Source organism: Nanorana parkeri, unplaced genomic scaffold (genome assembly GCF_000935625.1).
Source record: "Nanorana parkeri isolate BGI_ZX_2015 unplaced genomic scaffold, ASM93562v1 scaffold1554, whole genome shotgun sequence".
Lineage (NCBI taxonomy): Eukaryota > Metazoa > Chordata > Amphibia > Anura > Dicroglossidae > Nanorana > Nanorana parkeri.
The window spans coordinates 326,009-339,772 of NW_017307822.1; the positions used below are offsets into that span (position 1 = coordinate 326,009).

Sequence of the window (13,764 nt, forward strand, 5' to 3'; positions counted from 1 at the left end):
CTGAGCGTGAGGAGTAAGGCTGTTAACGATGCATTTGCCAAGGGATTGTCAACAAGCTGGAGTGGAGAGAGGCAAGCGCTGACCACCAGTGAAACAGGGATCAGGCAAGTAAAAGTGCCACATACACCCTAAGCACAAACTAGCAGTTAACCTTTGCAATGCACGGGTAGCCTCACTGCAAGGGTAGTTTTTTTTTTTTTTTACTCCGAGATAGGCTTTAAGATCACAGAATACAGCTCTAACCCAATTCCAACATATGTAGTCTAGGAAAGCTTAGGATAAAATTATATTTTGTGCTCGTTTTAGAACTGTGGTACTCAACTGGTGGGTCGGCACGTGCCTTCCACTGCACTAGGTGAGAGCCTCCTTAGCCTTCCTATAGTGCAGCACTGTCAGTTCTCACGCCGAGCAGCTATTCAAAATATACTGCCCAGTGCCGAGTGGGGGATATGGCTTTGAGGGACCTTCATTCATACGTGCATTACGTACACCTCCATCGTGTGCCCAGTAGAAGTGCCTGGACCGGCGTGACGTCACATTCGTGCGTTAATCACACAGTAGTGCGTTAAAACACACAATCTCATGCCATTAACGCACTGTACCATGCAATCACACGGGAGGTGCGTTGCCATTCATTTGAATGGCACTCCAAATGCACCATGTGGCCTCAGTTCGATCGCCCCCACCGGAAAGCTGTGCGAGTAGGACCGCGACTATGACCAAAGGACAAATGTGGGTCTCGTGGTTACACAGGTTGAAAACCACCGTTTTAGAATATGATCAGAGCAGCCGTCATCTTCACTATTACTTCCTTGTGACGTGCTCCCTCTTGTGGCAGAAATATTCAAGATGAGCCAAAAAAACAAACAAACCCCCGGAAGTATATTACATAACCATCGACGACACAGTCGTAATCTCATCAAATTGAGCAATGCAATATACCACATACAACGAGACAATATATAGAAACTTCACTTACCTCATCCTTCAGCTGAGCCAAAAAAAGAGGAAGAAGATGCTCTATAGTGTTATCCTTCCCCAGGATGGGGGACAGGCCCATGATGACTGATGCCAGGGCAGATTTCACATGCTGGTTGGCATCTGAAACCAATTCCTAATTATAAAAGAAACGGAAGAAAGAAGAGCAACAGGATTTTAATTCTAATACATTCCAATCTAACAAACACGGTAGAGCTGTTTAAAACACCAACATTTGTGGACTTACATGAGCTTTTTCGACATCCATTTCCCTAACCATGGGCAGTCACATGAACTTGGTTCGCTCTTTGTGCCTCTAATGGCCTCCACGCTTCTGGAAGGCTTTGTACAACATTGTGGGGCACATTGTGAGAATCTGTGCACATTCAGCCAAGAGAGAATTTGCCAAGTCAGGTACAGGAAGACCCGACTTGGTCGTCATTCCAGTTCATCCCAAAAGGAGTTCACTAGGGTTGGTCGTCATTCCAGTTCATCCCAAAAGGAGTTCACTAGGGTTGGTCGTCATTCCAGTTCATCCCAAAAGGAGTTCACTAGGGTTGGTCGTCATTCCAGTTCATCCCAAAAGGAGTTCACTAGGGTTGAGGTCAGGGCTCTGAAGGCCACTTGAGCTCCTCCAAACCAAACTGGTCACACCATGTCTTTATGGAGCTGGCTTCGTACACATGGGTACAGTCTTGCTGGAACAAGAACAGACCTTCCCAAACTAACCACCAGGCTGGAAGCACAAAACTGTCTAAAATATCCTTGAATGATGTAGAATTAACAGTACCCTTCACTAGAAACACCTGACCGCCATCATTTGGAGGGGTATCCACATGCTTTTGGCCATATAGTGAAGATGTGATGGTCGGGTGTCTACAAACTTCTCGGCCTTACAGAGTAACTTAGAAAAACGTTGTCTTGGTGGCTGAAGCTGGGAGGATGATTAATAGGCACATTAGCTGAGCTTCTAAACCAGGCACTGCAAATTTCTTATCAATATCCATCCTGTCAGGATCATTGAGTGGGAGGTTGAAACACATATTGGGTGTGAAAGGCATAGCAGTCCCTTTAAATAGTCGATTTCCTGAATCCAATCACACATAAGCGACGTTCAGTATAGTTTTTTTCACAAATCCTATGTCACCCGTATGATTAGAATCGGATATGTATTGTCAATCCTCAACCAGTTTTCCCATACTAACCCCATGGCGGAGACACTGAACGGCTTTTGTTTCACTGTCCCGGGACTAGTATAAGGCTCATGAGTAAGGGCATAATAGGTTCCATCAGAACCTAGCACACAGGTCTTTCTCTTCATGGCAGACCACCTATTAACCATAATCGTCTAAAAGCACAGCATCAACACACCCCACAGTGCTATACAGGATGAGCTTTAAAGTCTGTCTTCAACAGAATGGACACTGCGGATTTAAAAGACTGCATATAGAACACTATGGGGGTCTATTTTTAAAAAGCATTCACACATTCTTCCAATGGACTCCAATCAGAAAATGGTGTGAATCTTGGGTGAAATTTGTGTGAAAAAAATGTGTAACCAGACCCCTACATTCATACAATGTGAAAACCATTGTTCATTTTTGCTACATAAACATTGGAGGTAGAGCAGACAGACTTGCGTACCTTGACACACGGAAGGATCTGCGTCATGATGACATTCTCCCGACTGTCGGCTGACACGTTCTCACAGAATTCTAAAACAGAAAACAGGGCGGCACACTGGAGTCAGATGGAGGTGCGACGTTTAAATGACAATACAAATCCTTGAAAAAAGGGAGAAGCAACAGAAACAAGAACATCCAAAGGCACAAGTCCTATAAAGTCTTTGTGAGAAAATGGTATAGGTTTATAATGTAACAGATGAGAAAAAAAAGTTCCAGCATGTTCGCTTTTACGCACGGCCTTATTCACACCTGTGAATGGAGCCGATCCCATGATTCCCCCCACATTCCTCTGAGAGACCATGCGGTCTGCTGCAGGCGAGAGGCACAACATAATACAATGACAGCCCCCACCGCCCGCAGACTATTTGCATACAGGGGCCGTCTACTCAATGTCCTCATCCCTCTTACCAAGGTTACCTCCACCCTGCTACAAACTCATCCCTCATACACAGTTCACCTCCACACTCACTATCTTTCTTACAGCAGCAGATTCTCTATAGTCTATGGGAACCTCAAGAAGTACAGTAAGCATCCTTTGCAGGCTGTGCCCTCTCATCTATACCCATCTGTCTGAATAATAGGAACATCAGGTCTCCTGCCATAGCCAAGGTTCCCATCCAAGACCATCATGTCTACTGCCCACATCCCCAGCCATAGCTCCCCTCTAAGACCAATGTTTCCTGTCATAGACAAGACACCCATCCAAGACCATAGCCAGGGCTGCCATCCAAGACCATAGCCAAGGCTGCCATCCAAGGCCATAGCCAAGGCTGCCATCCAAGGCCATAGCCAAAGCTGCCATCCAAGGCCATAGCCAAGGCTGCCATCCAAGGCCATAGCCAAGGCTGCCATCAAAGGCCATAGCCAAGGCTGCCATCAAAGGCCATAGCCAAGGCTGCCATCCAACACCATAGCCAAGGCTGCCATCCAACACCATAGCCAAGGCTGCCATCCAAGACTAATGTCTCTGGCCATAGACAAGTCACCCATCCAAGACCATCGACAAAGCTCCCCTCCAAGACCAATTTCTCATGCTATGGCAGGGGCTCTCGCCCAAGCGTAACATCTCCTGGCGAAGCAAGGGCTCCTTATCCAAGAACAAAGTCTTCTGCCATAGCCGAGACTCCCATCCAAGAGCAACATCACAGCACACCTCTGCAGCATTATGCAATGACCGGCCTGCCCTGGAACTAGCTCAGGAATCAGACAAAGCAGCCTCAGCTATGCAAGGCAAAGTTAACTCTGAAATGACTCCTTTAAGTAGTAGGGGACTCCGATTAGAACATCTAGTTCAAGCTTTCAGAAAAGCTTATTATGAATAATCTGTAGGTGGATCTCCTGTATGAGTCAGCAGAAAATTCTCATGGAGTTAATAGAGCATCTTGCTCGCCCCCAGCTTCACAATCTCTCTTTCATTGGGAACTGCTGGACTCCCACAGAACAGAGAAACACACCAAGAAAATACCTAATGACCCAATTAGGAGAGCATGTTCTAAATTATCATCTCGCACCACGTCAGTGCAGGAGGGAGCGATCAGTAGACTTAAAACACTATTTAACGATGTAATTATGAACTTTGTAAATGGAATTTAAAAAAAAAAAAAAAAAAAATCAAAGCCATACACTTAACAACCATCGCAAGACTTTAGTCTTGCGATGGTTGTAAAAAAAACGTACGATCTGCCCATCTAGGACAGGCAGATCGTACTCGCGATCATCGCAAGCCCGCCCCCCCTGACTTCCGATGACTGCAATGCTGAACGTGCAGTGTGCGCACACTGGCCCGTTCGGCATTTGTCTCCCGAGCACCGTTCAAACAAGCCGAAAAACGTAAGATTTTCGGCTTGTTTCCTAGCATGCTCCTTAGACAAAAGACGTGCGACCGTACAGTAGAAACGGCCGCACGTCTTCATTCACACTGCTCGATTCTGGTACGATCGCGGGATTTCCCGCGATTCTCGTACGAGAATCGTGCAGTGCATGGGCACATTTATGATGGATGGTGCACAGCATCAAGACAGCGGCCGAATGCATCAGACTATTCAATCGCAATCATTAAAGTTGATCTGATGCTCAGTACAACATAACCAGCAAAATCACAAACCTCAACCTGATCCAGTATTTTCTGAGCTACCCATCAATTTTTAATGCACCTCTGCAAAATGATCTGAAAATGATCAAAATAATGACAAAGTAATCAATAACTTCTAGATTTGATCAGAACATAGACAATCGTTTCATTGAATAACTGGATCGACGGATGTATCAGGCCTAGGGAGGAAAACAACAGTTATATGCACCTGGTCTTCGGAGCCGGATTGCTCTTAGACTGGTACCTGCAGCATCGCTACCTCTTTGCTGCAATCTAGGCCCCCAGTGAGATTCCTCCATCCACACAGTTTAGCGTAGATGGAGGAATCTGTTGCATTTTTTCCCATCTGACCACAGAAAGTCTGCAGATAATCTATAGGTGTATGGGCAGCTTTAGGTTTAGATACACTTCAACACTAACACACACAGAATTATAGTTGTGATAACATGTCCATCTAAAATCTTCTCAATGATGAGTCTTACCTTTCACTTTGTTGGACGCCGCGGCCCGCACCTCGGCTTCACAGTCCTTCATCAGATTCTGGAAAGCCGGAACCAAGTCTGTCTTTGTGATTTCTGGGCCGACTGCTTTCTGGAGCTACATGGCGGCACGGGGAAAATATCACAGGGGTTAAACCAGGCAATGGCTGTCAAAACACAAGAAATAGCTACTGTAGGCGAGGACAATGGGCTCACTAAGTGTCTGTGGACGGTGTCACTAATTGCTACACAGAGACCAGCATATATTATAGAAAGTAGGGATGCACCGATACCAGTTATTCAGTATCGAGTACCGATTTTCCTCGGGACTAGCCAATACAGATACCGGAAGTCCCTTTAAGGAAGCCAGGCGGCATGCAATGACTCGCCGCCCAGCTTGCCGATTAGCCAGGAAGCTGCTCCATCCCAAATGAGGAAGCATGGAGCTGGCTTTGTGGCCCATCAGGAAGCCGGGGGGCAGGTAATGACTCCCCACCCGCCTTCCTGATTGGTCAGCTTCCTGACCAATCAGGACGGCGAGTCATAACAAGAAAAGTCACTAGCACTCCAGCATAGATTGTAGTCCATATTTTTTGACTGCTATAGTATCACAACATTCAAAGCGACGTTTCAGAACCACAAGGACCCTACCTCAGGCAAAACAAAGAGTGATCACCAAAATAACATATGCAAGAATATATGCATGATCGTAAGAACCAATAAACCGATCAAAACATGCAGCACTCCCCCTCTAACGTCACAACGTCATATTCCCGCCAATTATCCATGTCATATACACAGGCTATGCATATCTGAACTCGTGATGGTATAAACAGTGAAACAATGTACCTGGTGCTGAATGCTGGCTCTGTCACCAAGTGTTCTAGATCAGCATCATATTCATAAAATGAATCACCTTTAGCACCCACCAGAATTTCCAGGGTTTGATCCGGTCAAGAGTGTGATGGGTCCTACTTTTCTTTTGAACTAGGCTGCGAGTCAGGACACACCACTCGGCTTCCTGATTGGCCAGCTACTGGAAGTTACGGTACCAGGAGAAGCAGCGGGAGTATTTAGTACTAATACTAGTATCGGTGCATCACTAATAGAATATAAAAGAAATGTGCAAGCACTATTTTGATCGCACCGCAGGCACAATGTGCCCTGCGATTCCGTGCGTGTGATGGCATTGCGTCCAGAGGGCGTGGCTACGGCGCCATTCACTTCAATGGCCCACCTCGCACCCCCATGCCCAGAAAAAAAGTGAGCCGGACGCAATGCGATACAGTGCGTTCCAGCCAGAATCAGGCCGTAACGTACTGCAACTGGTGTGAAAACTGGTGAGCATTCGGAGCGGTTCGGCCGCACGGATCCGCCGGCATGAACGATTGCTATGGGGACCGTCCATGCGACCGCGTGATCCGAACAGCCTCCAGCCCGAATGCTCTTTGAGCTTTTTCCTGTGCTGATCAGCGCGGTTTTCATACAGCTTTCAATGGAACCGCGCTGATAAGTTTTTAATTGCGTTCAGCTCTTAAAACACAATTCAAAAAGCCCAAAATCATCTTTTTAAAAATTGTGCGAAAACTACGCTGATACGAATGGGGCCTGATAGCAATCTTTCGTGGCCTGTACAGCCACAGTGCTGAGGGACTTCCCCTCTGCTATTAGAACACAGAGGGCTGCTCACTGAGCACAATGGCCATTCAGCAAGCACCCGATAGTTTCATCAATGAATACTAGCCAGTCTCCGATTGGACGAGGGGCGGTGATGTCAGAGAACGCTGGTAGTAGCCCCACCAGGGATAAATGATATATATTTATTTTATGCCGACATGGACCAATCAAAGTGGACATAAACCTTTATAGCTGCAGTCCATTGGACTTACCTCTGTGAATTTGTCTGCCACCATGTAACGAACACGCCAGGACTTATCTTCAGCTGCCTGTCTCAGTGTGGGCATCACGAGCGGCTCCAACTCCTCCTGAGGTAGAAGCTGAGCAATATTCACGCAGGCCTCCACGGCCAACAGACGAACAGAATCCTGAGAAACAGACAAATATGATAAACAAATTGAGCCAGCCATGCACACAGAATATTCATCTTCCTATCTTATATAGAGCTGTCAATGTATACATTGCTTTCTATACATTTCACTCACACGAGTCCATGACCTCAAGAAGCTTACAATCTAAGGCAGGGGTGGGCAACCCCAACCCTCCAGCTGTTGTGGAACTACAAGCCCATTGGGCATTGCAAGACTGGCAGTTACAGGCATGATGGCATTTGTAGTTAAACAACTGGAGGGCTGGAGTTGCCCACCCCGGATCTACGATGTCTGTTACATGCATACACACAAGCAAACATACTACAGCCAGTTTTGACAGGAGACATTAACCTTTCAACATGAGTTTGGAGTGCGAGAGGAAACCGGAGTACCCAGAAGATGCAAGCACAGGGAGAACATGCAAACTCCATGCAGATACGGTCCTGGCCGAGAAATAAACCGAGGACCCCAGTGCTTCAAGGCAGAAGTGCTAACCACTGAGCCATAACCCTAACTCTATGTCAACTGTAACAGCTTTACCTGCTCATCTGAGGCTAGGTTGGAGAACATTGGTATTATTTCACTTTTCACATTTTCCAGCTCCAATACTTTTGCGAATTCCCCCAATTTGGAAGCGGCTGCTCGTCTGACCATTGGAGTGTCATCTGAGCACAGGTTCCGGAAATGTCTAAATAGGAGTAAAGAGAGAGAAACATCACAGATAAAGTAAAGTCACCTATACATATATATTTTCCCAAGAGCGACCCCAGGGCCCTCCCTTACCACACTGTCTTGCCCTCCACCAAGGCCTTCCCTCTAAGGCTGGGTTCACACCTAGGCGTATCGAATATGCGTGTTTGTTGCAGCTCGTTTTTACAGCGATTCACGATACATGATCACGATACACGTTTCCGAGGGCTACCTGGCTGTATCCCAATGGATACGCACGGCAAATACGCCCCAAAGAAGCTCCTGTACTACTTTGGGCGTTTTGTTGCGCGTTCATACGGCATGTAATACGCCTAGGTGTGAACCATACCCATAGGAAATAATGGGATTTCGGTGTTTGACCGTTTTGCAGAACGTAGGAACGCGCTACAAAACGCCCAGGTGTGAACCGGGCCTCAGGGACCTTGCCTACAGACAGGCACTCCCTTTCCATGCAGCTTGCCTCTCCCGAGGTCCTTTCTCTCCATGTGGTCTTACCCACCGAAGTACTCCCTTACCACACAGTCCCCTCTCCCCCCCCTCAAGGCCTTCTCTCTGCATGCAACCTTTCCTCCAAAGGAGAATCCTACTGCAGTCCTTACTGGATGTCCCTTGTTGTGGGTGCTGAGGTGACTGCGGATGGCGCGGCTTCAGATTCAAGTAGTAAAATATATCACCAGCACACTGTGGTAAAATTTTCAGAAAGTGATAATTTTATCGATGCACACCTCGTCACATTGCAATGTTTCGGGGCAACTCGAGGTCCCTTCCTCGGGCAGGCACACGCATCTTGTCACATTGCAATGTTTCGGGGCCACTTGGGGTCCCTTAATGCGGCATGGAGAAGCCGAAACGTTGCAATGTGACAAGATGTGTGTGCATCAATAAAATTATCATTTCTGAAAGATATGACCACGGTGCACTGTTGATATTTTACTACTTGCCTCCAGACGGTCACTCCCTTTCCATGTGGCTTGCCTCCCCCGAGGTCCTTCCTCTTCATGTGGTCTTACCCACCGAAGTCCTCCCTTCCCACACAGCCTCTCCCCTGAGTCTACTTACTGTCTAAGTTCTGCTTTTACAGTGCTGGAGACCCGTGGATAACACACGCTGAAGAGCCCGCATGCAGATGTGCGGGAGGTGAACCAGTCGCCGCTGGCCAAACGCTTCACCAGGGGTACAAAGTGCGCCTCGAGGTCGGAGGGGGAGTGTTCATGGGAAATGGCTCGGAGAGATTCCACAGCTCTGTCCCTCACCACTGTCTCCTCAACGGTGGCCAAGCTTTCTAGCGGTGGCTGAAAGACACATTTTATGATAAGAAACAAGTCAGTATTTATCTCTGTGGACAACCAGGAGTAAGCTTTTAAAGGATAAAAATACAAAATCTATTGCAGTTTTTTTTTTTCTGACATCCAGAGTCTCACTTTCACTAGTAAATCACTGACCTGGAAAAAGCATGAAGGATGGAAGATCAGACTTGACAGACCTGACTGCCTCCTTGCTTGCATCAGGTCAATGACTGACTAGGTGATGAAGGAATAATGAGAATGAGAAGCCAGAGCTCTGCACCTTTAAAATCCAATTGGCAAAGGCAGATTCCATATTTTGATTCTCACGTGTTCATGTTAAAGCACTAACTGCTGAAATAATATCTACAGACAAGGATGAGAATGAGAAATGAGGGCAGAAGATTTGGTGACACTTACCAGTAAGCAGTGGACAAACTCTGGTCCCCCCACCAGTGACGTAAACGTCCCCAATTGTTCAGCCAAAGCCAGCAGCACTTCATCTTCATCATAGATCGTATCTGCAAGACATGATATTGCCTTCTAAACATTCCCTATACACTGTTCTCACAAAGACCAAACAAAGGACAAAGAAAAAGTCTCCGGTAACAGCTGATGTCTTCCTGCAGCTGATTATTTCCCCACCACTGACTTATCATGGCTTTTTCTGCACTGCACCTGTGTGGAGGCGGCCATCTGGGTGGAAGCAGGGCTTAGCTCCCATATGTCAGCACTGCCCCATACTAATGGCTGGTAGAGAAGATTCAGATCATTACACTGCAGGTCCTCAGGTACAGCTTCCTCTCCAGCGCGGAGAACAGTGAGCAGTATAGTAGTGACATCACCAAATCTCACTCCGAATCTGGTTAGATCAGCAGCTAATCTATGTAGTAGTATCCATCTATCCACAGAATGAATGAAGCAGGGAGATCATTACACTGCAGGTCCTCAGGTACAGCTTCCTCTCCAGCAAGAACTGTGAGCAACCAAGGAGTGACGTCACCAAGTCTGACTCCAAATCTGGCGAGACCAGCAGCTAATCTAGGTAGTGTCTGTCTGTCGGTCTATCCACAGAAGGAAGGAAGCAAGCAGAAGCAGGGAGATCATTACACTGCAGGTCCTCAGGTACAGCTTCCTCTCCAGCAAGGAGAACTGTGAGCAACCAAGGAGTAACGTAACCAAGTCCGACTCCAAATCTGGCGAGACCAGCAGCTAATCTATGTAGTATCTGTCTGTCGATCTATCCACAGAAGGAAGGAAGCAGAGAGGTAATTACACTGCAGGTCCTCAGGTACAACTTCCTCTCCAGCAAGGAGAACAGTGAGCAACACAGTAGTGACATCAAGTCTTAACCGGAATCTGGTTAGACCGACCAGCAGCTAATCTATCCATGCAGTATCTTACTATCCATCTATCCACAGAATGAATAAAGCAGGGAGATCCATACACTGCAGGTCCTCAGGTACAGCTTCCTCTCCATTATCCATCCATATATCTCAGCAACAATGTTAATATGCCTTTATGTTAACATTTAAGAAACTGCCCACATGTGGATTGTCCATTTTCATTTTGAAATCCATTGTTCTGCAAGTGATTAGTCTTTGACCACATCCTCCTATGCAACCATCCCGCTTCAGAAACTTGAAGGTTCCTTGTAACCGTAAAGGAGTCAATTACGTCTATTAACAGTCCCACCTGCATCCCTGCTATGCTTGGTTATTTTGAGGAAGATCTCCATTAAAACTTTATAAACACTTGCAGTGCGGCTAGCCCGGCATTGCAAGGGTTAAGTTATACTCACCTGAAGCTCTGATCCAGCCGTCTAAGCGCTCCCTGCAGCCCCATCTCCTCCTCGGGCCCCTTCTATTCTCTATCTACACTTCTTCCCTGGGTCAATTCATAGCCTCCCATGGCTTCCAATACCATCTTTATGCTGATGCCACCCAAATCTATCTCTCCACTCCTCAACCCACCCCCTCTGTCTCTTCACGTATCTCTAATCTACTCAGTGACATCTCAGCATGGATGTCACACCAATACCTCAAACTCAATCTGTCAAAAACTGAGCTTATATTTTTTTTCCTCCTCCCCTTGTTCCCTCCCCCAACTTCCCCATCACAATCAACAACACTACGATCCCATCAAGCCAGGGTACTCTGTGTAATCACGGACTCTGCGCACCCCTTTCAGCCCCACATCCAATCACTATCCAAATCTTGCCGACTCAACCTCCGTAACATTTCCAAAATGCGCCCCTTTTTAACAAAAGAAACCACAAAGCTTCTGATTCGCTCCCTCGTAATCCCTTGCCTCAACTACTGTAACTCCCTCCTTGTTGGCTTACCACTAAGCAGACTATCCCCCCTTCAGTCTATCATGAATGCTGCCGCCAGACTCATCCACCTAACCAACCGTTCAGTGTCTGCCACCCCCCCTTGCCAATCCCTCCACTGGCTCCCATTTGCCCAAAAGGATAAAATTCAAAATACTAAACATACAAAGCCATCTACAACTCCGACCAACCTCATCTCAAAATATCACCCAAACCGTCCTCTCAAGACCTCCTGCTCTCCAATTACCTCCTCCCATGCTCGCCTCCAGGACTTCTCCAGAGTGTCCCCCATCCTCTGGAACTCCTTACCCCATTCTGTCCACCTATCTCCTACGCTGCCTGCCTTTAGGCGATCCTTAAAAACCCATCTCTTCAGGGAAGCCTATCTTATCTCAACATAATTGCCTTTTACTTCCTCCAATAACTCAATCCAAACAATTATTACCTTTTGTATCACTTGCCTCTCCTTAGATTGTAAGCTAACACGAGCAGGGCCCTCCTAACCGTATTGTACTGAAACTGTAAATTCTATTGTAACTGTACTGTCTCCTCCTTTTTGTAAAGCGCTGAGCTTGGACTGCTGCAGAGGAGGGGGAGAGACGTTGGAAGGACAGGTCTAAGAAGGTGGCTCAGAGCATTAGGCGAGTATAACTTTTTTAAACCTAGACACAAACAATCACTTAAAATGACAATAAAGGCTAATTAGCCGAGCACTGTCACATGATCGGAGGAGTGACAACACTGCCCCATCCCCTCCCCCCCGGGGTCGTAAACACTGAAGGAGCACAGGTAAGGTAAGTATATGAGGGTCAGGTATTGCCCTTTCTAGAGTCATTGCCTTTCCCTGCAAGGACAATGTGACAGGGCCTCTTTAATAACAAGCGTAAAACAGAAAATCAACATTTTAGAATAGAACCAAAAGAAAGTCTATTCTCATTTCCTACAAGACCCCCTTACCGGTCAGGAACGGCAGAAGCTCACTGCGGGTCCTTTCTACGCCCAAAGCCAAGGCAATGGTGGAGAGCTTCTTAATACTGTTCAGACGGAGCTGCAAACAAACCAGAAAAATACGTTCAGAACCTCCAATGTGACTGACTGGGACACTTCAAGAGCCGGCACTCAACAGGTGGACTGAGCCTTTAAGTTCGACACATTGAATAGATGATCAGATACTGGGGTTTGCCTAGATCTGGCAAGCAATATGATTTAATGTCAGGGGTGGGCAACCTCGGGCCTCCAGCTTTTGTGGAACTACAACTCCCATGAGGCATTGCAAGACTGACAGCCACAGGCATGACGCCAAGAGGCATATTGGGATTTGTAGTTTCAGCTCAGCCGGAGTGCCAAGGTTGCCTACTCCTGGCCTAGATACTCGTGAGGCCCCTTTCTTTTTCTTGAAGGGTAATGATCCCTCGTCTCCTTTAACCTGTAGGTGAAGGTTCACTACACTCAGGTCTGCAAAGTGAGGGCCCCTCATATTGAGAACAAGGACCCCCCTCTTTTCTTAGGCCTGAAGGTTAAAGGAGAACTATGGGGTCAGTGTTTTTCCCCATAGTTCTCCTTGGGGTAACGGGAGGACACAAACTAGCGTCCTCCCGTTACCCTAAGCTCAGTATATAGGGAGCTACAGCTCTCGGTATACTGAGATGCCGCAGCCCGAGCGGATCCCGACGTAGATGACGGGATCCGCCCAGCTGTGTGAGTGACAGCTGGCTCTGCCTATCTAGAGGCAGATCCAGCTGTACCCGCCCCCTCCCCCGTCCGTTCTGCCAGTCAGCGCTGGCAGATCGGAGCGGGGGATCCAGCCCCTCCCCCTGTCACAGCAGAGAGCAGTGACAGGATCGAGAGGTGAGCGAACACCTGTATCTGTTCGCTCACCTCCCGATCTACTGAGCCGACCTGTGACAGTCTCATTGTCACAGGTCGGCTAGAACTATGAGGTGAGTGAAAAGCACTCACCTCATAGTTCTCCTTTAAGGGCTCCATACTGTATGTTGTCAGAGACCCCCCTTTCTCCTAAAACGTAAAAGTGAGGGGTCCCTCACACTGTTTACCCGTCAGGGGCCCCTCCTCCTCAGGCCTGCAGATTGAGACCCTCATATAGAGAACGACCAGGGGCCCCCTCTTTTGTTCAGGTTTGAAGGTTAATGGCTCCA

General features: G+C 47.4%; 1 protein-coding gene across 1 annotated transcript in view; it reads right to left on the reverse strand.

The window, feature by feature from the left end:
* The window catches only part of LOC108798779 (serine/threonine-protein phosphatase 2A 65 kDa regulatory subunit A alpha isoform), a 31,497-nt gene that overhangs the window by 16,554 nt on the left and 1,179 nt on the right, over positions 1–13,764 (reverse strand). Inside the window, exons 2-9 of the mRNA XM_018570561.1 lie at positions 12,566–12,656; positions 9,697–9,797; positions 9,053–9,285; positions 7,823–7,970; positions 7,124–7,279; positions 5,238–5,352; positions 2,623–2,693; positions 980–1,114 (exon numbers count right to left, since the gene is read on the reverse strand). Coding sequence (XP_018426063.1) covers positions 980–1,114; positions 2,623–2,693; positions 5,238–5,352; positions 7,124–7,279; positions 7,823–7,970; positions 9,053–9,285; positions 9,697–9,797; positions 12,566–12,656 — 1,050 coding nt within the window. The remainder of the gene's footprint in view (positions 1–979; positions 1,115–2,622; positions 2,694–5,237; positions 5,353–7,123; positions 7,280–7,822; positions 7,971–9,052; positions 9,286–9,696; positions 9,798–12,565; positions 12,657–13,764) is intronic.